The sequence below is a fragment of the Perognathus longimembris genome, chromosome 2 (genome assembly GCF_023159225.1).
Source record: "Perognathus longimembris pacificus isolate PPM17 chromosome 2, ASM2315922v1, whole genome shotgun sequence".
In the NCBI taxonomy this organism is placed as follows: Eukaryota; Metazoa; Chordata; class Mammalia; order Rodentia; family Heteromyidae; genus Perognathus; species Perognathus longimembris.
Window position 1 is genome coordinate 89,674,476 of NC_063162.1, and position 23,591 is coordinate 89,698,066.

Below are 23,591 nucleotides of genomic sequence, written 5' to 3' on the forward strand. Positions count from 1 at the left end.
ATCTTTGCTAGCACCGTACACTATACTATTCTAGTCATCCTCACAATTTGCATAATTTTTCCTTAAATGAATTTCAAGACTGTCCATGTCATGGGTCTTACATTTAAATGAGACACCAAAAGTTGGCATCTCCACAGTGGGCCAAGCACACACACCTGTGTATATTTTGTGAAATTTCTGGTTGTTACTCCATCTGAAGACTCTCAGAGGATGCAACATCTGGCAAAAACTTCCATGGTATCAGGTTACTTGACTTTTCCCTCACGGCTGATTTATTTTCACCAGATTTAACTTTGCATTTCATAAACTTCATGTTCTAATCACAGATTAAGACAATTAAGTATTTTTATGCTTTAAAACTTTAAATTGAAGCTTAGCCCTGATCGTCCTACTTATGTAGGAGGCCAAGATCTGGGGGATTGAAATTTAAAGCTAGCCTAGGTAGAGAAGTACACAAGTCTCCATCTCCAATTAATTAGCAAAAAGTTGGGATGTCGGTGTGGCTGAAGTAGTAGAGTGCCAGTTGTGAGCAAACAAGCTGAGTAAATGCAAGGTCCTGAGTTCAAACTCTGATGCTGGCCAGAAGAAAAATCATTAAAATGAAGGACACTAGATGAGAATTTTCATGATTGTTGTATTGCTATGGGACAGCACTTGTGACATAATTGGGAACTATGGGTAAGAAGTTAATTTTGAGATAAACATGGTGTGTGTATGTCCATGCTATATGTGTTCCTTTGTGCCATAAGAATAAAAAGTAATCACCAGCAATGTAACATATTTTTGAAAAGTACTCATTGAAAATCTATAACTTTTTAAGCATCAATGTGGTGTCAAAAGTGGAAAATTCTACCCTGACTCAATGTGATGGGTCACAGTCAAATGTTAAGTGCACTAAAAATATTGTATAAAAATGATTATGTATAGGAGGCATACAAAAACATAAATAAATTTCATATTTGACATGTGGGTTACATCCTTAATATATCTCCTTAGAGATAATCAACTATCTTAAAATCTCCAAACTCCAAAAATCTGGAACACTTCTGTTTCTAATATTTCAGCTAAAAGATACTCACTCAGTTGGTAAGGAATGTCAGGGCTTAGTGTGGAATTCCTTTAAGAGGAGAGGGCAAACTTCTGTTATAAGAGGACAAAAGTAAACATTTAAGGCTTCAGGGGCACAGCTATCTTTGTCATCTATCCTTCTTGTGTACAATCCTTTAAAAAGCACCCTTAGCCTATTGGTCCTACCATGGCAGGTCATTTGTCTGCATCTCTTTTATTTTTTATTTTTATTGTTTATTTTAAGTACTTGAACAAATGGGTTTCATGGTCACAAGTCAGACTATGAGCACAACGTATCTTGATCAGTGACACCCCTTCCATCCTCCTCCCTCATCATCTTTTCCAATCCCATCTGGATCCTTAAATTACAGAAAGTACATTGAATATAGTGACTGCATTTGTTCACTCTTACTCCTACTAGCATGTCTCTTGAAGATGGTGGTTCTAGAGTAATCCCTTCTCAAAGCATTATCAGCTAATCCTTCCAATCAACCATTACAGGAAAGTATCTTCCCCTCTCTGAATTCTCAAGGAAACCTCCCCTGTCTCCATACAAACAAGCCCAACTTGGCACCTGGGGCTCTGACAATATTCCATGTGAGTAGGGTGAAGATTTGAACTGGTAAAATAACTAGCCAAAAATCTGAGCTACAGCCAAGCTCAGTAAGCCCCCTGGTGTGATTCCAGCTCTGTATCTCCCTTGTATGCATACACATGTCTGGAGACTCTAGCAAACCCAAGTTTGAGAGTCATATGCATTACTTTGATGGGTCTTATTTCTGGTGAGGAGACAGAGTTAAAGGCTGAAGAGGCCAGAGGAGAGGCTGGGGTGGGTGGAAGACAGTTCTACTCTGGCAAAGAGGGGAATGCTTATAAAATTGGGTTTTATATTTTGCTTAGAGACATTATGAAATAGCTTTAGATTTCCCAGGGATATAGTAAATTATCCTCAATTGGGGGTGTTTATGATCTACGAAAGGCAAAAATTATATGACTCAGTGAGTTTTTTAAAAATAATACTTATTGTCAAAGTGATGTACAGAGGGGTTACAGTTTCATACATTGGGTCATGGGTACATTTCTTGTACTACTTGTTACCTCCTCCCTCATTCCCCCCTCCCCACTCCCTCTTTCCCTCTCCCCCATTAGTTGTTCAGTTGGTTTACACCAAATGGTTTTGCAAGTATTGCTTTTGGAGTTGTTTGTCTTTTTATCCTTTGTCTCTCGATTTTGATATTCCCTTTCACTTCCCTAGTTCTAACATCAGTATATACAGTATCCAGGGTACTCAGATGAGATATAGTGATAGTGTGGAGACAATCATAGGAAGGGGATACAAAAGGATCATCAAGAAAAGAAGCTACAGTTTCACATGGCATGTTGAAAGTGATTACAGCAGTGATATAACAGTCGTTTCCATAACATGGACTTCATTTCACTTAGCATCATCTTATGTGTTCATAAGGGCATAGCTAATGGACTCTTGTGATCCTCTGCTGTGACTAGCCTAAACCTGTGCTAATTATTCCCTATGGGGGAAACCACAGAGTCCATGTTTCTTTGGGTCTGGATAATTTCACTTAGTATAATTTTTGTGGCCAAAAGGGAACCCTACTTCATTGTTGGTGGGAATGTATACTAGTTCAGCCACTCTGAAAAGCGGTATGGAGAGTCCTCAGAAGGCTATAGAGCTCCCCTATGACCCAGCAGCCCCACTTTTGGGCATCTACCCAAACGACTACCAACAAGAACACACTAAAGCCACCAGCACAACAATGTTCATCACAGCACAATTTGTCATAGCTAAAATATGGAACCAACCCAGATGCCCTTCAGTAGACGAATGGACCAGGAAAATATGGTACATATACACAATGGAATTTTATGCCTCTATCAGAAAGAATGGCATTGCCCCATTCATAAGGAAATGGAAGAACTTGGGAAAAATTAGACTCAGTGAGTTTTATCATTGCTTTTAGGTTAATTTTTTGTTAATCTCCTATCTGGGAAAATGAAACAAGACTGTTAGTATTCTCTCATGATTTGAAGAATGTGGAAAACAACAGAGTTAACCAGTTAACCAGAGGGGTGGGGAAAGCAGAAAATTATTTTGATGTCTCTATACAAGATAGAAAATGTAGACTTCTAAGTACTAAAGCAGCCACCAGCTCCCAAAATTAAACCAGGAGTGGCTGGGGATATGGCCTAGTGGCAAGAGTGCTTGTCTCGTATACATGAGGCCCTGGGTTCAATTCCTCAGCACCACATATGCAGAAAATGGCCAGAAGTGGCGCTTTGGCTCAAGTGGCAGAGTGCTAGCCTTGAGCAAAAAGAAGCCAGGGACAGTGCTCAGGCCGAGTCCAAGCCCCAGGACTGCCCCCCCCCCCAAAAAAAAATTTAAACCAGGAGCAAGAGTAGGAGGAGTCAAAGACTGGGAAATTTAGTTCCTTTCTTAAAATAGGGCTCTTAAGCTACTGCTGGACTCATTGCCACCAAGAATGGGACACCTTGGCCCCTGCCATGAGCATCAAGTGGTGGCAACATCTCTAAATTTGGGGGAGGGTGTCAGTTACTGGACCTATATATCCCCTCCCCCCCCATGAGTGAGCTCCTCTTCCCTTCTCTGGGTGAGATTTGCTGACTTAGAGGTGATATCCGAATTCTGAGACCTTGGAATTGAAACAAAAACTATGTTTCCCAGTACAAACACTATGCTCTAATTGACTAGGACATTAGTAATTTAAAAACATCCCATCTCACCTAGAGGAGTTGTAACTTTAGGGCATTCAGTGCCCCTAGAGATGGCTCAGCTGGTTCCCTTTAATGGACTCAAAGAATTTATGACTTGTCCAAGATCACATCACAGAAGTGGCAGGGCTTGAACTAGAATCTGGGTCTCTAGGCCCCTCAAATGAGGTTTATTTCAGTTCATTTTTGGACAGGTTAACCTGCTCTGGCAGACCTGTAATATCTGAATCAAGCTGTTTGACTTATCACAAGATGAGAGGGGATGGATCTTCAGAATCAGAGTAACTGCTGCCAGACTAAGACATTTTAACATTTTGAGAGCTTCTTTGGAGGTTCTAGGAGGGGAGTGCAGTTACTTGTATAGCTTTGACAGAGGACCAGTCAGTCATCCTCTATCAGGGATTGTTGTTCTCTTCAACGGAGTGCACAGCTTTGGGAGGGACACACATAGAACTGTGTGTGTGTGCGGGGGGGGGGGGGGGGGGACGACACCGGCCTAGCCAGCCAGATCAGCTGAATCAACCCTGGCCATCAATGGGGTGACAGATGTCACAGCCAGATAGTCCTCAGATCTCAATTTCAACATTTTATAGTTGAACTAGACCCCTGTGGTAAGGCCACCTTGGGTTGATCATGCTGATGACCACTTCAGAACTAGCTTGTCCCAGTGAGGACCTCAGTGTGGCTTGGAAGGAGTAGCTGCACAAACTGTAGCTAGACCAGGTGCAGACCTGAATGGGCTCCTGACAGGTATTTTGAGAGACTGGGACAAGCAGAGTATTACTGCTGCCACCCCCACCACCATCCCCAACTTCAGGAGAAAGTTGTGACTTACTAAGTAACCTGTTGCAGAGCACTAGCGCAGCCAAATTGTTGAATCAGCCTATCCCCATCCTCGATGCAGAGAGTGAGTATATCTGTCCTGTGGCCTTGAAGTGTCTGGCCCACCCTCTTCAGTTGGATTCCTCTGTCAGCTAGCATCAGCTAGCATCACCTCACCCCTTCTCATTACCATCTTCCATTCTGCATGCATTGGCAGTGACATTTGGGCCAGAAATATGGCAGCAATGAATGGCAGTAGCTAGAACTAGGTCTTGGGACAGGATCACAGGCAGTGTGGAGCCAATGAACTCATGTCTAAGAACTCTGTATATATGGAATTTGAGGCCTAGTTGCTATGTGTGGTCCAGCAGACCCTCTCTACCTCCTGCAGAACTCCCAGGGTTAACAATGCCCACACAGTGAAGCGTGGGCTAGAAGAGCTCAATGGGAGCTATATTGAGAAGTTGGCCTTCTTCAGCTCTTGGTGAGTGTTCACCTAAGGAGAATTGAGTCCCAAATCTCTGTGCTGACATTTTTTGTCACTGCTCTTGAACTACATATTTCATCAGCCTATTCATCAAGGTTACTTCTCTTGTTTGGATACCTGGATGTTCTTTTTGGACTGACAAGTAAAATTGAAAGTCATCTTGGAACCAGGCATCTGTGGCTAATGCCTGTAATCCTAGCTACTCACAAGGCTAAGATCTGAGGATCAGTTAGAAGCATAGGCAGGAAAAGTTCATGAGTCTTATCTCCAATTAACCACCAAAAAAGCTGGAAGTAGATCTGTGGCTCAATGGTAGAGTACCAGCCCTTAGCAGACAAAACTTAGGAACAGCACCAGGCCCTGAGTTTGAGACCAACGAGCGGCAACAAACAAAGAACCCAGTCATCCTGGAGATATGTACACAGCTCTCAGCAGTTCAAGGTACTCAGCCGTAGTTTGCTGTAGAAGACAGCCCTAACTGACCCAGGCTAGGACCTGAAGCATTCTGAAGAATGGAAGGAGGGTTGATGATAAAACTCCCAAAGTTTAGATCCTCCAATTGCTCCAAGGCAGACAACCCTCCAGTTTCTCTGGTCCCTTCTGCCATCTATAGACATCCTATTTTGTATAGTTTACATGCTCATGCCTTAGGTGTCACTGGTTTCTTCAGCTGTCACTCTGCCAGCTGACACACTAGGGAACAATTGGAAACTACCAAGAAGCACAGGGCTGCCATCACTTCCAGCCTTGTCCACAGTATCTTAGAGGTTTTTCATAGAGTTCACTTCAAAGAATTCACATTGCTTCTGTTTCTAGAGAGAGCCATGATGCATGCTATAACTTGTCACCTAGGACCTAGAAACTACTAATTTTGAATTGTTTTTGTGGTTAAAAATATTTTGAATGAGATACTGATTAGAGGGCATCCTATAGAGGAGGGCTCAGAAGAACAAAGTCCTGGCCCCCAGGGGGAGCCAGGGCAATGGGACCCACCGGGCAGAGGGCAGAAGGCCAAGTCACTAGTCAGCCATCTGCAGTAGCAATTTCTGTTTCAGTTCAGGAAGTGAACCTGCACTAGGCCTCTGAAGTAACCAGCCACGGCAAGTACATGGGTACTGTACTGTGTGCCCCCAAGGGGAGGGCAGAGTCCCAAGACTACCATCTATTGGAGCTCATTATTTTGCCATAGACCTTCCTTGATGACCAACAGCATCACATTCCAACTACTTTATGCCCTCATATAGTCAAGGATGGATTCCCCCAAACAGATAGCTACTGGGGTTCATATCTCTTCCTTGGAGGAGGGAAATGTGGGCAGAGCCACCTCAATGACCAACAACCTCTTTTTTTTTAATCAACTTAAAACCTGAAATCCTACCGGGCCAAGCTGTTGTACTTGAAGCTGCCAAGTATAAATCAGCAACAGAGGAAATTAAACCCCCGCAGAGCCACCTCACTCAACGAGAGGACATTTAACATGAACCCCTGGGCTTTTAGCTTTAGGAGCTAATCCCTGAATGGAGGGCCCAACTGTTGGACTCTAGTCTGCCGGGGCCAAATCTGTGCTTGATGAAGTTAACTTACACAGAGCTGCTTCAACTATGAACAGTGTCCCCCACATATCCAGTGCCCCAGTAGTTGAAGGCCAGGCCATTGAAAACCTGGCTGCCAAGGAAAGTTCAGCAGCCAAAGATAAAACCATGTAAGGGCAGATGTCCATAAAGCTTACCAAGCCTGTGCCATTCAGCTTGAGCTCCGCAAAAAGCCTAAGTCACAAGACTGTGGACTCCAAAAAATCAGAAGTCATTAAGATGGCACAATTCTACTTGAGACCAAAAAAGATGCTGACCCTTCCTGTTGCCAGGAGTAAGTCAACAGCAGAGGACACTAAAGTGAGCCAGGCCACCTTAAACACTACAGAAGGGCCTAAAGAAAAAGAGTTGCCCACTCAAGGACAGCTATTCTAAATTCAAAGCTAAGTTTCATTCTTCAGTTGAAGAAGAAAAATACTTTAAGGCTACCTTACCCATTAAAAGCATGCAAGAAACTGGAAGTATTCAATTAATTGAGGGCACAGCTGTTAAAAATCCAGGCTACTAGAACCTCAACAGCAGAGGACACTAAGATGAAGGTCATCTCAAGCATCATGATTATAAATCAAATTGTAAGCCTCACCAAAAGTAGCAGGCCACTGGACTCCTAGCATCTAGGAGTAATTCACCTCAACATGTTAAGCTTCACAGGCCCTCAGTGGTCACTAACTATCTATCTATCTATCTATCTATCTATCTATCTATCTATCTATCTATCTATCTATCTATCGATCTATCAATCTATCTATCTATCTTTCTATCTATTACCACAAGTCCCCTGGGAGCGGAGGGCCCAGCCACTGGACTTTTGGCTTCCAGAGGTACTTTGATATCCAAATTTAATAACCACATGGGGATGGCTCAAACACAGTAAGAGTGTTTGCCAAGGCTAATGGAGACTCAGCATTTCAATGGTGTAGGCCCAATCTTGTTACCAATACCCCTCATTTTCATTCCCCAGGGGAAAACCTCCAACACCTTCTCAATGCCTCACGCCACTCATGCCTTAGCAGTCAGCTTGGGTGATCAACTGGTAAACTCAGGTGAGTGTGTGAATTCTAAGGACACACTTCATGATTGACCCACATGTCATCCATAGGCACCAAATATAGGCAACCAAATAAAGTTTGATCCAAAATATAGTAATTACCAAAACTATTTAAAGATAACTTAAAAGGGAAGACACCCACAAAGCACCAGCAGAGACACACATTTGGAAAACAAAAATCCAAATCCATCAAGAAAAACTGCAAGAAAACAGGAAGCAACTACCTGAAAATTTGTTAGTTAAGGGAATCAAACATCTTTTTTTTAATATATATATTTTTATTATCAAACTGAATTACAGAGAGGTTACAGTTTCATGCATTAGGCATTGGATACATTTCTTGTACTGTTACCTCGTCCCTCATTCCTCCCTTCCCCGGAATCATACATCTTTTATGGAGTATTTACTCACATGTATTGAGAAACTTGATGAACCATCAAAGGAAGGTGTGTGTATGTGTATGTGTGTGTGTGTTTAAATTATGGTGAAATAGAAGGGAGACAGGAGTCAACATCAAAATATAAGACCAACTATGGACCCTAAAGAACAATACCTAAACATTTGTAAACGACTCCAGATGAAGCAGACAAACAACTTAACAACAACCAGTCACACTTTCAACCAAAGGACATACTGGAAACAAAGTACAGGCATCACAGGATGAGGAAACCCACAATGCCAGACTTGCTCAGAAATGAAACAAACTTATTAGAGAATTGCTATGAAAAAGACAACCTCTCCAAAGAAAATTGCCCAGACTCGGCATTAAACAACTGAGAGCCTATCCAATGAGAAGACATAAGAAGACACGGCCAGGAACTGCCAGAGAGGTTTGTCATCAAGATTTCAGTATTAAAATACACAATTTAAAACATTAAATGTTAATGTGGGAGAAACTAGACTAAAAGACTGATACAAGGATAATGGTAATGAATACTCAAAAGAAGGTGCTTGAAACACCACAAAACTATCTGAAAGACACCAAATCAAGAAAGAATCTGAAGTATTTCCTATAACTACTTATGAAATTAGACCTGAACATGTAGGTATTCACAAAAATTCCTCTGTGAGGAAGTCTTTTGGTTTGCAGATAATGGAAAATTTCTGCTATGGGCAATCACTTTGAAGGTTTTCTTAGCAATTGTTCTAGCCATATAACCTTGACTCTATTTTTCTATGGAATGGTATTATTGAAGTGTCTAGAATCTAACTAGTAGGCTGCCATTAGCATTTTAGTAAATAGGAAATTCTAGAAAATTATATTTGAGTTATATATTTTTTAGATATCTTTCTTTATTTGAATATGTGCAATTGGAGGAAACACACTATTCTCCCTAACTGTGGTTTAGTTCAGCACTAACCTTTATCATATATACTTTGTTATGCTTCCAAGAATTGGTAAGGTCTAGAAAATTTCCAATATAAATTTCCCTATGGCTTCAGAAAAAAATGGATTAACATTGAATTCTTCAGTATTAACTCGAAATTCTATAAATATATTAATAAATTAAAAATATAAAAAACAAGTCACTTAATTTACACCAAAGTTCGAAGCTTCTGGTTTTCAACTATAGAAAACAATATTTAGCACAGTGAATTATTTTTATAATAATGGCAGTCATCTATAAGTACATATTAACCTTTACAATTCAGTCGTTACTGAAATATGCTTTGTCAGAAGCAGGGGAGGAAGGGAGAGGGATAGAATGGGTGGATACAGTCATAATACTCAATGTTCATATGTGATCATGGAACCAAATTAACTTGAGGGGATGGGAGAAATGATGGTGAATGCTGAAGGGGTGACATTGATCAAGATTCACTGTATACAAAAAATAAAATGTTGAACTGAAACCCCTACATACAGCTAACTAAAAGATAACTTTAAAATGAAGGAAGAAAAACGAAATTCAGGGTTTTTTAAGTTATAAAGGGGGACAATTTTATTGTGACCTTTCTACATATTTTTACAAGATGTTTTAGTCAATCTCTTTACCTGCCCTGCTCCATCTTTCCCAATCCTTACTGATATTTAACTATCAGTCTGTAACAATCAGTCTGTAAGATGCTTATCAAATATGTATAAATTGCACTCATCATTTAGATTGCCTTCTAGTATGTCATATATAATATTTATAAAATTCAGTTTTATATGCTAGATTTCTGTTAAAAAATCAATTATACTGAGAATGTAAAAAAAACTTCAAAAGTTTATTCAAAACATAGGCAAAAAGTATTGGGTAAGAAAAGATGTGTTTAATTTGGACTTCTAGAATGCATAGCTGAAAACTGAGGAAGGCTCTCTCACTATTACTAAAAATGTTCTTCAGAGAGTACAGTTACTGTTGTTGAAAATAACATGTTTGGGATCATAAAAACTTAAAGAGAATTTCTCAAGTCATTAGAACCATTTACTCTGAGTACCAGAACAAAGGCCATTAGTATTTGTATGGCCACCCCAAGCCAAACATGGAAGACAAGATACTCCATTTACAATAAAGACCGACTCACAGGAGGAGATCAGCGTCTTACTAGGACACTTGGAATTCTTTACCAGGAATGGTTGGCAATAGGACTCTTAAAAGATTTGTAAAATTTAAGATCTAGAGAGATATCTAAAGATCTGTACAATTATTCTATTAGAGACTCTGACCTTAATATAAACAATTCAGGTAGCTAACATGTTCTGGAAATACAAGGGATCTCACTGTGGGGGCTCTTCAGCACCAGTTCATCAGGTACAGAGGTAGTAGGTAGGTTTTAAGGGAACTAAATAATATAGTCCCACTAGCTGGGGGGAGGAGAACCACATTCCAGAGAAGAAATCAACTTTTCAATGGACATCTAAAAGCCTTACAGCATGTCCTGCTGTTTAAAATTAAAAGCTTTTAGGTTAGACTTGTGAGCTCCCACAGCAATGGTTGAATGTAGCCAAAAAGCTCAGGTGAGCCAAGCAGCAAGAGGGAAGCCGTCACTTAGCAACCCCAGCAGGAAGGGCTGTGCAAGTTGGTCAAACGGGGTTTGTCAAGAAAGATTGGCTGAAAGCTGCACAGCTGGCAAGACGTTCAGGGAAAGGAAGGAAGGGGTCCTCAATGGAAATGAGTTAATTGTCTTACTGCTTCATACAGTTAATATAACCAACATATCCTTCTAAGATAAAAGCAAACTTCAATTAGGATTAAAAACTGTTTTAAGTTGATGTTTCAGAACTCTGCACAGAGAATATAGAGCTAAGAGAGAAAATTGTAGCAGGCATTTTCCCTTTCCACACATACATACAAACACATACATACATTCCAGTACATTTAAATACCATGGCATGATATCAAACACAAAGAAGTTCTGAGTCCATTAACCTTTTCTTTCCTTCCTTCCTTCCTTCCTTCCTTCCTTCCTTCCTTCCTTCCTTCCTTCCTTCCTTCCTTCCTTCCTTCCTTCCTCCCTCCCTCCCTCCCTCCCTCCCTCCCTCCCTCCCTTCCTCCCTTCCTTCCTTCCTTCCTTCTTCCCTTCCTCCCTTCCTCCCTCCCTCCTACCCTCCCTCCCTTCCTTCCCTTCTTTCTTCCTTCCCTCCTTCCTACTCTCCTTCCCTCCCTCCCTGCCCCTCTCTTTTGGTAACAATACTAGGGTTTGAACTCAGGGACCAAATGCTGTCCTTTAGTTTTTCTGCTCAAAGCTGGAACTCTACTGTTTGAGTCACACTTCCATTTCTGCCTTTTTGGTTGTTAATTAACCATGAGTCTTGTAAACTATGCTGGCTAAGGACTGCAATCTAGCTAGGCATACTTGCTACTAGTGTCCAGTTAAGACCTGCTTTTTGTTTTTGAAGAAAAGGAAAGAATTTGAAGGTACTTTATCCTTGGTCTGGTTTGATATTTATTTTTAGATGAGGCCAAACAATTCTTACCAAGACCATAGTAAAGTTGAGAAAGCAGTAGCTCTGACACTGTTACTGTGTTGTTGTTTTTTAAACCTGAATTGAATTTAGGAATAGAAAAGCTGTTGGAAGGAGGTAACAAACAGTACAAGAAATGTACCCAAGGCCTAATGTATGAAACTGTAACCTCTCTGTACATCACTTTGACAATAAATAAGAAAAACAAAAAGAAAAGCTGTTGGAAGGTTTTTCTGTTTATAAAGTTTTTTTTATTATTGAGCTTTATGTACAAAATCATTTGATTTCAAATAAACATTTAATGTAAAAACAAATGTTCTTTTAAACTGAATTTCTTTTACATCTACTGTACCATTCAAATGCTTTATCATCTTACATGATTTCTTCAAAATCTGTTATCAAGGGTACATACAGAAAAGCATTTTTTTATTATAAATAGAAACAAAGGGTTTTTTCAGCTTTTATTATAAGATGACATAAAAAGTTTACTCAACAGAAGTAATTTCATTACTATTTGGGGGAGGGAACCACCAACTTTTTGTGCAAACAATGCTAGCCTTCTTTTAAGCATTAATAGCATTAACTGCTTAAGAAATGACATAAGCAATAATTCTACACCTACATCTCCCCTAAAATAATCTATTTTTTCTTTTTTTTTTTTTTTTTACATATGTGCTCAGCTTTAACAAATTAAAGCCCGAGAGAAATGCTGGAAACCCACTACCTAGAGGCAAAATAGGAGTTTATGGTAACTCCACAGGGAGTCAAGGAGTCTGTAATGAAAGCTGCAGTTTCCCTCTTTTCTATTATTTTTTAGCACAAAAATCAATGACTAAGAACTTAATACTGGATGACAAATCACATCCACATTATTAAATAGCCTCACAGTTAAACACATCTTAAAGACCAACCAAATCAGTATTTACATTTTATACATTTCTGAAGACACCATTAGAAAGCTTATATATCCCTTCACTAAAGAAAATAGGGAACTGCATCTGATGGTAGTGGAACTGTTTATAAAGTTTTGAGTTTAGAAGGAGAGACTGGAATGCTGACTTCCAGGTATGAGAGGGTAAATGACCTTCAAGAATCTGACCTACAGGAATGATGAGAGGACTGAAAACTTCTGGGGTTCCTTTGATATCAAGTTTCTATGTCAAGGGTGTCCATTCTACCACATTATGGGATATAATTGAGCATGGTCTATCTTAAGGTGCACCATGGACTCCATTCAGATATCTACAGTCAATCATGATACAATCAAATGGCACAATGCCAAGAAAAGCAACCTAATAATAGTTCATAAACTGGAAGGTTGTTAACTGAAAGCAATTCTTATTAATCTTTACACAACTTTCAGGAAACCTAGTCACTATAAAACATGTATTTTATAGTGCCATCTCTCCTTTATTGTATTAATTCTATAAAAATGAAATTTTATATCAAATGGCTAATATTTCTACTAGCCAGCTTTAAGTATCTTTTTAGGGTGCACTAAGGAAGACTACTGAAATAACCAAACGAGAGGTAAATGCACAATGAAGTAGAAATCATCTTTCAGAATATTTACATTCTGAGAAACAAGTAAAATTCATGATGCATTATATTCACTCCAGTTGAGATTAAAGTTCAAAAATTACTTCTATAATATTTGGGGGAGATTTGAAAGACTGAAGAGAGATAATTTTACAAAGATGCTTTTCAGATGAGCAACTTCTTGAATATATAGGCTACTGTAATTGTTTTGGAAAAAGTGCAAGTTGATAAATCTTCCATGATATGTTTTCTGTCGATGGATATAAGATATATTCTATTTAAAATTAGGATTGTCTAGAGTTTGGTGAATTTAATTATTTGTAATTATGTAGCTGTTATTGGCCTGTGGCCATTTTATGACAGAGGCAGCCACTGTGTGGGTCAGGTTCAACTGTATATCTCCTCAAACACAGATTTAATGCACTATTGACGAAACCATTACTCGAACCAAATTAAAGTCTGGGCTGATCTATTGGTCCTCAGGGAGCTGTCAGATATGAAAGGAGTAATTAGTATTCATTACCTCATATTCTAAACATCCCAATTATTAATGAACTTCAACTTTTGGACTATGTGATATCTATCACAAGCATTTCTCAGACATTCATTATTAGGAAGAATAAACAGACAGTGGTTATTTAAAAGGCCCCTGAAATAAACAAAAACACTGTTAATAGTTGAAAACTTTCCCAGGGACGTGAGTTTCGAGCAGGACTATCACAGTGCATAGTCCACATGTTTTCGAGGAATGCCATGAAGGAATTCTAGGAGAATCCACAGGCTTACAATCTTTGGGAACACATTTGTCCCTCCTTTCTTCCTTTCAGTACTGTCGTATCTTTATGACATGAAGGAAAATGGATCTTTAACTCCTGTAGTTAACTTTATAGAGCATTCAACAAGGACAGAAAATCTAGGAAAGTGTTCAGCGCTAAAGACCAGAAAGGAGAGATCTATTGGGAAGCTTGCAAACATGGATTCATTTGGGATGGGACCAGGGTAAAGCCAACATTTTTTCTGATCCTGCTAAAACATTGTAAATGGGCATTGCCACTAAATAAAACCATAGTAACATTTCCCTATTAATTTTCTTTTGCATTTTCTCTTGATTTTTTTTATTTGGTGCATAGTCCCTATTTCTATCAGAGCTAGTCTTATTTTTTCCACATCCCCTACCAACTTATATATGTATGACTTTTCTTAAAGTTCTCATTTTAAAAACAAGATAAACAGGAAAAATTTATTTTTGCCTTAAATTAACATCATCTCAAACAAAACCTATACAATCACTTCTATATCAAAATTTATTCAAGATACTTCAGACTTATGAATTCAGATAGTTTTGAACATTAAGTATCTCATTTTTATTTTCATTCAAAAATAGTAGAAGAAAAAAACCAAGGAGGTAAGGCTGGTTCCTCACAGGAAGAGATGGCTCACAGTATGAATACAGATACCTCTTTGGATTCCAGAATTAGCTGAAAAGTTTCTTAACTCATTTCCCTGACTGTACAACACTTACGCAGTACCAATGAGAAAATCCACTTAGAGACATTTTAGAAAAGCTTTCAGCCTCACCTTTAAAGCTGATGGTGCAAATATTCTACCTTCTTACTATTACACTCCAAAGTATAAACTCTTTGGGGGATTGGGTATTAAAAAATACCTCCATCTTTCATTGTCTAACAAGGAAAATCATCACCTCTTTCCAGACTATTCATGTTTTTCCATAAATCACATCAGCATTTACTTGGTAGAAGACTAGGTGATTACCCTTGAGCCTTCCCTTTTCCCTACCAATAATATCTAATCAATAACCATGATCTGATGACATTAACTTTTTATGCTTTGTCCTCCTATATCTTCCTGTCACTGTCTTCATATAGGCTCTATCATGTATCAGTTGCATACCTGCAATCACTGGCTAAGTGGATGCTAGCTGTGGGCCCAAGCTCCTTCTATCAAAACTGTCCACTATTAACAGTGTTACTCTCCCCAAACGCAAATGGGATGGCCTTCTTCTCTGTGCTTAAGAATCTTCTCTAGCTTCCCTACGTAGGTTTCTCAATGAAAGTATGGGGATTCTGTGGCTCTTTAATGAAAACAATTGCTCTTGTCAACTAGTACAACTGATAGAAATTTGGCCCATGAACATGCGTGGGGACAGGAGAAGAATCAGCCATCTAGAGGAAAAGCCAACTATGGGTTGGCGTAGAAGTCCTGGTTACCGCTCCAGTCTCATCCCTTCTACCCTGCATACTCCTCCTCATTCAGCTGGATTTGAATCCCAGTTCTCCAGTCCTGCAGGGGTGTTTTGTGCATGTTGCTATTTGGTGTAAGGGCTCTGTGTTTAGCATTCTCTTCTCCTCCCTGCCTACCTCACAGCTGCCCACTGCTCTTTTGAGACTCTAGTTAACTATAAACACAAACAAATGTAATTGCTTCCATACAGTTTTTTTCAAGTCTCCACTGTGAAGATGACAATTCTTTCTCCTATACACTCGTATCACAATCCCTTGCTGTTTATGACGCTAACAAGGAACTATAGTGAAGTGTTCCTTGAGTGCAGTGTCTGTTCCTTATCCTGCTTAGTGTATGACACACAGCAGCCCTGGGATGTTTGGTTAATGACTGACAAGATACATCAGGACTCCTTTAGCATTGACAGTATTGGGGTAAATATATTAAAATATTTTGCACAGAAAAGGAAATCAGGTAAAGGAAACCAGAGAGATAGTGTTAAATTCACCTCAAACAAGTGTTTCCTACACCTGAGGTCAAGTAGCCAGGATTATCATAATAATAACTTCATGTAACAAAAAGAATTTGTTATGTTCTTGCAGAACATCTTAAATTTCCTGGGTTTGTAAGAAAATGCTGAAATGATATGATTAGGGCTGTAAGATTTAACCTAAGAGTACATATTCACCGAATAATCCTTTGTAGTAAGTTATTCTGAACTGATACTTGATAAGACTGGATGTTCACTGTAAATATTGTTTCTAAAATCAGAGACTTTTTAGAAATTCAAGATACTTAACTAAATCCACACAGAGGAAAAAACTCATGGCTCAAATTGATCAGTTTGGGGAATTTTCAGAATATACAAATAAATATAATAATCATTAAATTTCTTCGCATAAATTGGGCTGTTGAAAAGTTGAAGTTAAAGCTCAGAGAATACATATTTCCCTGACAAAAACCTTTAGGTCTTTATGAAAGAGTCAGAGCCTTAATAACAAGGATTTCACGTTAGTGACATTCAAGATTTTACACTATATTTTTAACACATCAGACACAGCTACAATTATATTTGTGTGAAGAGATGTGGTTTGTCAAGCAGCTTATTAGATTGTTCTAAATGTAGGTCTGGGTAAATTTTGGTTTATTAAACAATTATAAGTTGTCAGTCACTCTAAATGGATTTACTTGGGAGTCGTATAATACTACAGTAATTGGTTAGAGACTTAGAAACAAGTCACCCTTAAGTGGGACATTTCCACTTAACGTTGACAGGCATAATCTAATGACGACAAAGGAGTTACCTGGAGGCAGAGTGGGTGTTAAGGAAGAAGAGTTTGGGGAAGTTTTAAACTTATACCTAGGAGATTGAAAACAAGAAAATAAAAAGAGAAACAAAACAAGAGTAGTAAACTGAGTGAAGTAAGTTCAATTATTGTTGATTTCTTGACTGAAGAGGCCTAGGCAACATTTGGAGTGCCAGTCTGCCCAGCCTTGATGAAACATGGAAGAACTGCATCTGATCACACATTCATAGAAAAACGACTTGATAACTCCTTGGAAATGGCTTCAATGACCCTGGAACAATGCTCTGGAAAATGTAGTGTCTCCGGGGAATGGCCCATTTGGGCAATCACATGGAACTCACAGTGGCTGAGGCATGGTGTATGTCCCTGTTTTTGAGCATTCACTATGCTAGCTTGGAGATCATTTCAGGGTCTAGTACTAATCTCCCTTTCTCTTTCTCTCTCTCTCTTTTTTTTTTTTTTTTTTTGGCCAGTCCTGGGGCTTGGACTCAGGGCCTGAGCACTGTCCCTGGCTTCTTCTTGCTCAAGGCTAGCACTCTGCCACTTGAGCCACAGCGCCACTTCTGGCCATTTTCTGTATATGTGGTGCTGGGTCTTGCCACTAGGCCATATCCCCAGCCCCTCTCTTTCTCTTTTAATACTCATACATATTTCAAGTATGTTAGAAAAAACAGAACTGGCATATGATTATAGATGCTTCCATTAGGAAGATGCTGACAAAGAGAACTAGTAACAATTTAAAATCTACCTTTAAAATTTTAGTAAATAAGTATGTGATATGCAAATAAGGCTAATATGCTCAAGGTACTTTGGGAAGTTGGAGACATACTAATATAATAAAACAAGAGGCAACTATTCTCAGATCAATGACAAAGAAAAGAAAAGAACAACATAAAATCTAAGTCCAAAATTCAAATAGGCTGAGAGTCTGGGTCATGGGTCACAAGTTATATTGAGGCTGGCTCATGTTGAGGTTATATGGGTCTTAGAGTACAGGTACTATGGAATGAAAACTCAGTTTTAGTGGAATGGCTCAATAATGAGACTGCAAACCAGATGCTGAAGACCAAACTCACTTCCCATGAAACATAGCATAAAAACTCAAGAGCACTTACTTTCCTTTTTTAATTGTGTTCCTGCCAAGCAGTGGATCAAGTACTGGATCTATTGTTTCCTCAAGGTTTTCAATTAAGGTGACATCACCAAAGGCCAAAGCTGTTTCAATGGCATTCAAGAACCTTCGAATTCAGAGAGAAATGAGATAATAAAATGTAAATAAGCATGAGAAAATAGTTCAGAATTATTTATAGGATTCAATTTTGTTTAATGTGGATATTTTAAATCAGAGAAACCTTGAGAAGTCAGATTTTTCTCTAACAATTTAAACAGAAACGAGAGAACAGATTTTAAGTCAACTTTGCTGTCATATTTTCTGAGTGTTAACTGGTTTTAGTAATAATCAATGGTTGAAATAGTGTAAATAGCTCAATATAATAAATTCAGATGTATTCAGTGCCCTACTCCCTTTATGAGATAGAGTCTGTGCAGCTCAAGGCCGCACATACATCTTTCTGCCAGTGTCTTGTGTGCTGGGATTAGAAGTATACACTACATAACTGGTTGATTATTTTATTGCTGTTGTTTTTTATTATTATTTGCAATGCTTGCGATTGAAGTCATACCCTTGTTCTATTTTTTTTTCCTGATCCTGAGGTTTGAACTCAGGGCCTGAGCACTGTCCCCTGAGCTCCTTTTGCTCAAAGCTAGCACTCTACTACTTGAGCCACATCACCACTTCCAGCCTTTTCTGTGATTTAGCTGGAGATAAAAGTCTCACAAACTTTACTGCCTGGGCTGGCTTCGAACTGCAATTTTTATATCTCATCCTCTTAAGTAGCTAGTATTCTATGGTATCAACCACCAGCACCTGGCTTCCTTGTTCTTTTTTAGGCAAGTGCTCTGTATTTTCAGTTACATTTCAAATTAAATGCTTTGTGTAATTTATCAGTCTTTTACTCCTCAGTCTTTAAGATTGGACACAAGAAATCATGAATTATCATTTTATTTCATTCTTACTCCCCAAAAGGAGTCTCTCCTTATTTTGCTTTATGTGTGAAAAGGAGATGGAGTCAAGAAAAATATAAGTAGGCCCAAGAATTAGTTTACTCAGCATGAAATGGATCCCAACTATGCATAGGACAGCTTTTTACTCCTCAGAGGATCCAGTGACAGAGTCTGAGTAGACTCAGTTCTCAAAAGTGATGATCATATACACAGAGCTATTGAGCCTTTGTGACCCTTTCCTAAGAATGTCTTCCTTTGGTCTTACTGTGTGAATGTTTATAGCCCTGTTTAACTTTTACCTTCCATTGTGTTTAATTGTAGATTTATAGGCATATTCTAATGACTACAAATGAAGGAAACCATGAAATCTATGTTTCCTTGGGTCTGGCTTACTTAAGATAATGTTTTCCAAGCGATGTTTATTGAAATAAACTCAAGAAATGGAAACAAGAGGAATTTTTTTTGTTATTTTGCCTTTTGTTTTCTTTTTTTTTCTCTCCCCATGGCTGTTTTTGATTTGTGTACCTTTTTTTGTCTTGTATATAAGTATATTTGATTTGGCGAGGGTAAGGGTGAGCAGATAAATGGTGGGATAAATGGTGAACAAATGCAGCAGTGGTACTCCCCAGACACTATATTGAATGTGAACTATACAACTTGTGGGGCAAGGTGATTAGGAGGGAAAAATTGGGAGAAAAAGAGGGAGGGGTGACATTGTTCAAAAGGAAATATACACATTTAGTGGACTTATATTATGGCAACCCCTCTGTACATCATCTTTACAATAAAGATAAATGAAGTTTAAAAAAAGTGATGCATGAAACTTGACTATGAGGTCAGGCATTCAGGGTTGGGATATGTAGCCATACTGAGGTTTTACAATAGGCACAGAATATATTCAAGGCCAGAAATGTGAGCTTTAATGAAGATACAGTTAGCCACTTAGGTTACCATTTACCAAAAATACTTTATCAAATACTTTAGATAAGGAATGTACTCTATTTCCACTCTTATCATTAGAAAATATACCTCTCTTTCCTCTTAGATATGTTTGTGCAAATCTTCAGTATGAATTTTTTCACCCATTGGATGTTGCCTAACATGAAATGCCTTTTCATCACACACTGAGACAGTGTATGATACCTGAGCTAGCAAGTACATAAATATCACCAAACAGTCAAATTTCCAAGGGGTAAAGAGCTCTAACAAATGCCAAGACTATAGAAATCAGACCCACTTCCTAACAGCCTAACACCAAACCAATCCTTTTGGAATTCACATACCCTTTCTGTCCTAAATGAGTGACTTTCAGGTCAGTTCCATATTTATTCTTGATCCACTTAATTCCCTGTTGCTGAGGATCTATCATCAGGGGCCAGCGCTTGCAGTGGGTTAGGATGGCAGCATTTTCTGTGGACATTCTGTCACTGGGCAGCCCTGCGTTATTCCAGGCAGCAATGGTAGCGTCATCGGTCAACATGGCAATCGAGTCCAGGCCTTCTGTGATTGGGATGGCCACCTTCAAAATCAAAGTTGAAAAGGTGAATGAAATAAACTGGGAAAGAAGATGCAGCAAGGTAGAAAAGAAAATGAGACCAAAGCCAAGAGGAAGTGATTCTAGGAGAATGCATGCCAAATACCTGCAGATTCTCAGAAGTTAAGTACAACTTCCATCTGACCCAGTGTTTAGAATCATGTCATCTGTGGCATTCACTATCTGGTGTATGAACTCCATCAATTTGTCTGTACCTGAAAGGGACTTTGTCCTACACATCTCTAGTTATTTTAACAAAGTGAGAGGGAATTTAGGTCCTTGGGAAAATGGCAAGGACCCAGATACTTTTTTCTGGTAGAGCAATCACTCTACATAACAATGCTAAATGTAGTAAGTTGCTTAGGCATGTTCTGTTTCCAACACTACAGGGATGGTTTTCTTGAGGTGGGGTAATGAAACCTATGCAATCTGCAGGAACCTTACTAGGTTCTCAGTTATGCTGAGGAACTTAGAACATGACCTTTGTTCTCAGAGGGAATCACCTGGGCTTTGACTGCATTGCAACGTGAGTTTTTGGCAGACAGGTAGACAGACAGGCAGACAGGCAAACAGATAGGCAGGCAAGCAGGCAGGCAGACAGACAGATAGACAAGTAGAGGGGAAGAAGGAAGAGGAAAGAGGAAAAAAATGCAGGAGAAAGAGAACAAGAAATGGAAGAGAAATAAAGATTCTTTACAAACATAGACTTTCAAAAAAAACACACACAAGTTTATCAGAAGGAATTTATCAAAGGATTTATTCGTTGACTCCCTTGGTCCTCAGTCCTCTAATGATTATTGAATGCCTGGGCAAATGCAGTCAGAGAGGCCCAAATCATCAAGATGAATAAATAGCTAGCTCTGTGGTTTAGAGGAGCTCATGGATCTGAGAGAGGGCAACAGAGGGCTGGCCAGTGGTGGATAGGAGTCTGTAGCCGCAGTAGGAGATTCTTTTTTGGCCACACAGCTTTATCTGAAAGGTAAAGCAAGGCTGGGACACAAGACTACATCAATACTAAGTAGAACAATATTCTACTGGCAAAGCTTTTCATTTTTATTTTGGTACCAGTACTGAAGGGGCTTGAACTCAGAGCTAGGTCAATATTACTTAGCTTTTTCACTCAGGGCTGGTGTTCTACCAGATGAGCCATACATTCACTTCCAGATTTTTGCTAATTGAAGAGTCACATGGACTTTTCTACTCAGGCTGGCTTTGAACTGAGATCATTGGATTTCAGCATCTTGAGTAGCTAGGATTACCAATGTCAGACACCAGCACCCAGCATTATGAAGCTATCTTAAAACTCCATCAGGGCTCAAGGTGTGGCATAGAGGCAGAGCACTTTGCTAGCAGGTACCAGGCAGGCAGACAGACAGACAGACAGATAGATAAGTAGAGGGGAAGAAGGAAGAATACATGTATAATGAAAGAGAAAAAAATGCAGGAGAAAGAGAACAAGAAATGGGAGAGAAATAAACTTAAAGAGCAAGGTTATTTACAAACATAGACTTTTAAAGAAAACACACATTTGGGGATCAATTTCCCAAATGCCAAAAACAAATGGACAAACTAATGAAAACCTGTTTCCTAATTATATGAACAAGCCCTGATACCTGCTTTTATATACTGTCCTTAACAACACAAGCCATTTATTTTTTAGAAGTGTCCTCTTGTTAGCAAAGAATAAGTGGTTTTTATTTTCAAATTCTATTTAATACACCTTGAAATAACTGGAAGCTTTGGATATCTTTGACTTCTAAAGCTAAAAGGATATCTCCCCAAATTCAATAGCCTGAATTGCCTGAATACTTGAGTAGAGCATTGGGGATCAGAGACAAATGACCTACCTCTACCCTTCTTTTGTCAGGTCAGTGGAACCTAACTTAGGAAATAAAGCCCATTTCAACATGAATAAAATTTAGTAACTGATACTAAAAAATAGCATCAATGTTAGGAGTATTTTAAAATAAAGTTTTAGAACAAATTTCAGGCTATTTTATTTATACTATTATATGTAATAATGTTCTAGACCTCATAATAATATCAAGTTATTTCTTTTTTGTGTATGTGCTGGCACTGGGGCTTAAACTCAAGGTCTTGTACTCTCACTTGGCTTTTTCTCTCAAGACCAGCTCTCCACATCTTCAGTTCCATAGCCTAAAATTTCATGTACTTCTCTCATCTTTTTCATGTGGAATACTCTAACAGCCTTAAGACTCCTAGGCTATTACTCTACATCCTTTTTATTCATAGATTCTTTCTACTGTGGTAAGTTATACAGGATAAAATCTGTCACGGTGATCTTCTTAAGTGTATAGTTCAATACCATTAAATACACTCATAATGTGCAATCATCACCACCTTCCCTCTCCAGAACTTTCCATTTTCCCATATGGAAACTTTATCTAATAAACAATAAATCCCCATCTCTTTTTTAACTAGCTCCCAGTATATAATTTAGAATCTATGTATTTCTGAGAACACATTAAAGATAGTTGGCTCTTAAAGAGTTTTCCAATAGAGTTCCTTTCAAGGTCACCTTCAATATGTCCACAGGTCATCAATAAATGACATGCTTAGTTTACGGATTTATAAATCACACAGATCACAGTCATTTGCTAAGTGGTTTATAAACAATTAGAACCTGTAGGACACCCTATGGACAAAGCAAACACACATCAAAGATGGCTTCCAAAAAAACACACCCTATTATCTATTGGGAAGAAAACAATAGCAGTTGGCTTTTTATGAGTCAAAACTAGGAAACTTTTCAGCACCTTCAGCTCTGCCAACTTACTACACATTCACTGGGATGGGATGCCTCCTTCCCACGTCACCCCAAATCAATCTGGAAATAGCAGCAAAGAAGCAACTCTGCAATGGGAAACCCATATCTCACAAGGACCAGCACTTGTTATGGTTTGTGCAGCACTTTCTGCCAGGCATCTTAGTTAGAGAAAATCATCTGCTGGGGGTATTTCACATCTACAATTGGAAGTAATTTTCTTCCATTAGTTCAGCAATACTAGAGGTGTGGGAGAAACAGGCAAGCTATGTTTTAGGGTCTTACTCAATTTGACTAGTAGTTGTCTATTGAAAAGGAAAGAGGTCTCTGAGGACAAAGGGTTTTCTAGAGTCATGGCCATGGTAAAAACAGAAGCCCATGGTTAAATTGAATACACATTTAGCATATATTATCAGAAAATTGCCATTTTGCTCTGGCCACATGCTTAGAATGTGTGACACTCT

The 23,591-nt window shown here is 38.8% G+C and overlaps 1 protein-coding gene across 1 annotated transcript in view; it reads right to left on the minus strand.

The window, feature by feature from the left end:
- Dnah11 (dynein axonemal heavy chain 11) overlaps positions 1–23,591 on the minus strand; it is a 292,006-nt gene that overhangs the window by 46,965 nt on the left and 221,450 nt on the right. The window contains exons 65-66 of the mRNA XM_048339712.1: positions 20,092–20,327; positions 17,860–17,982 (exon numbers count right to left, since the gene is read on the minus strand). Of these exons, the coding sequence (XP_048195669.1) occupies positions 17,860–17,982; positions 20,092–20,327 (359 nt within the window). The remainder of the gene's footprint in view (positions 1–17,859; positions 17,983–20,091; positions 20,328–23,591) is intronic.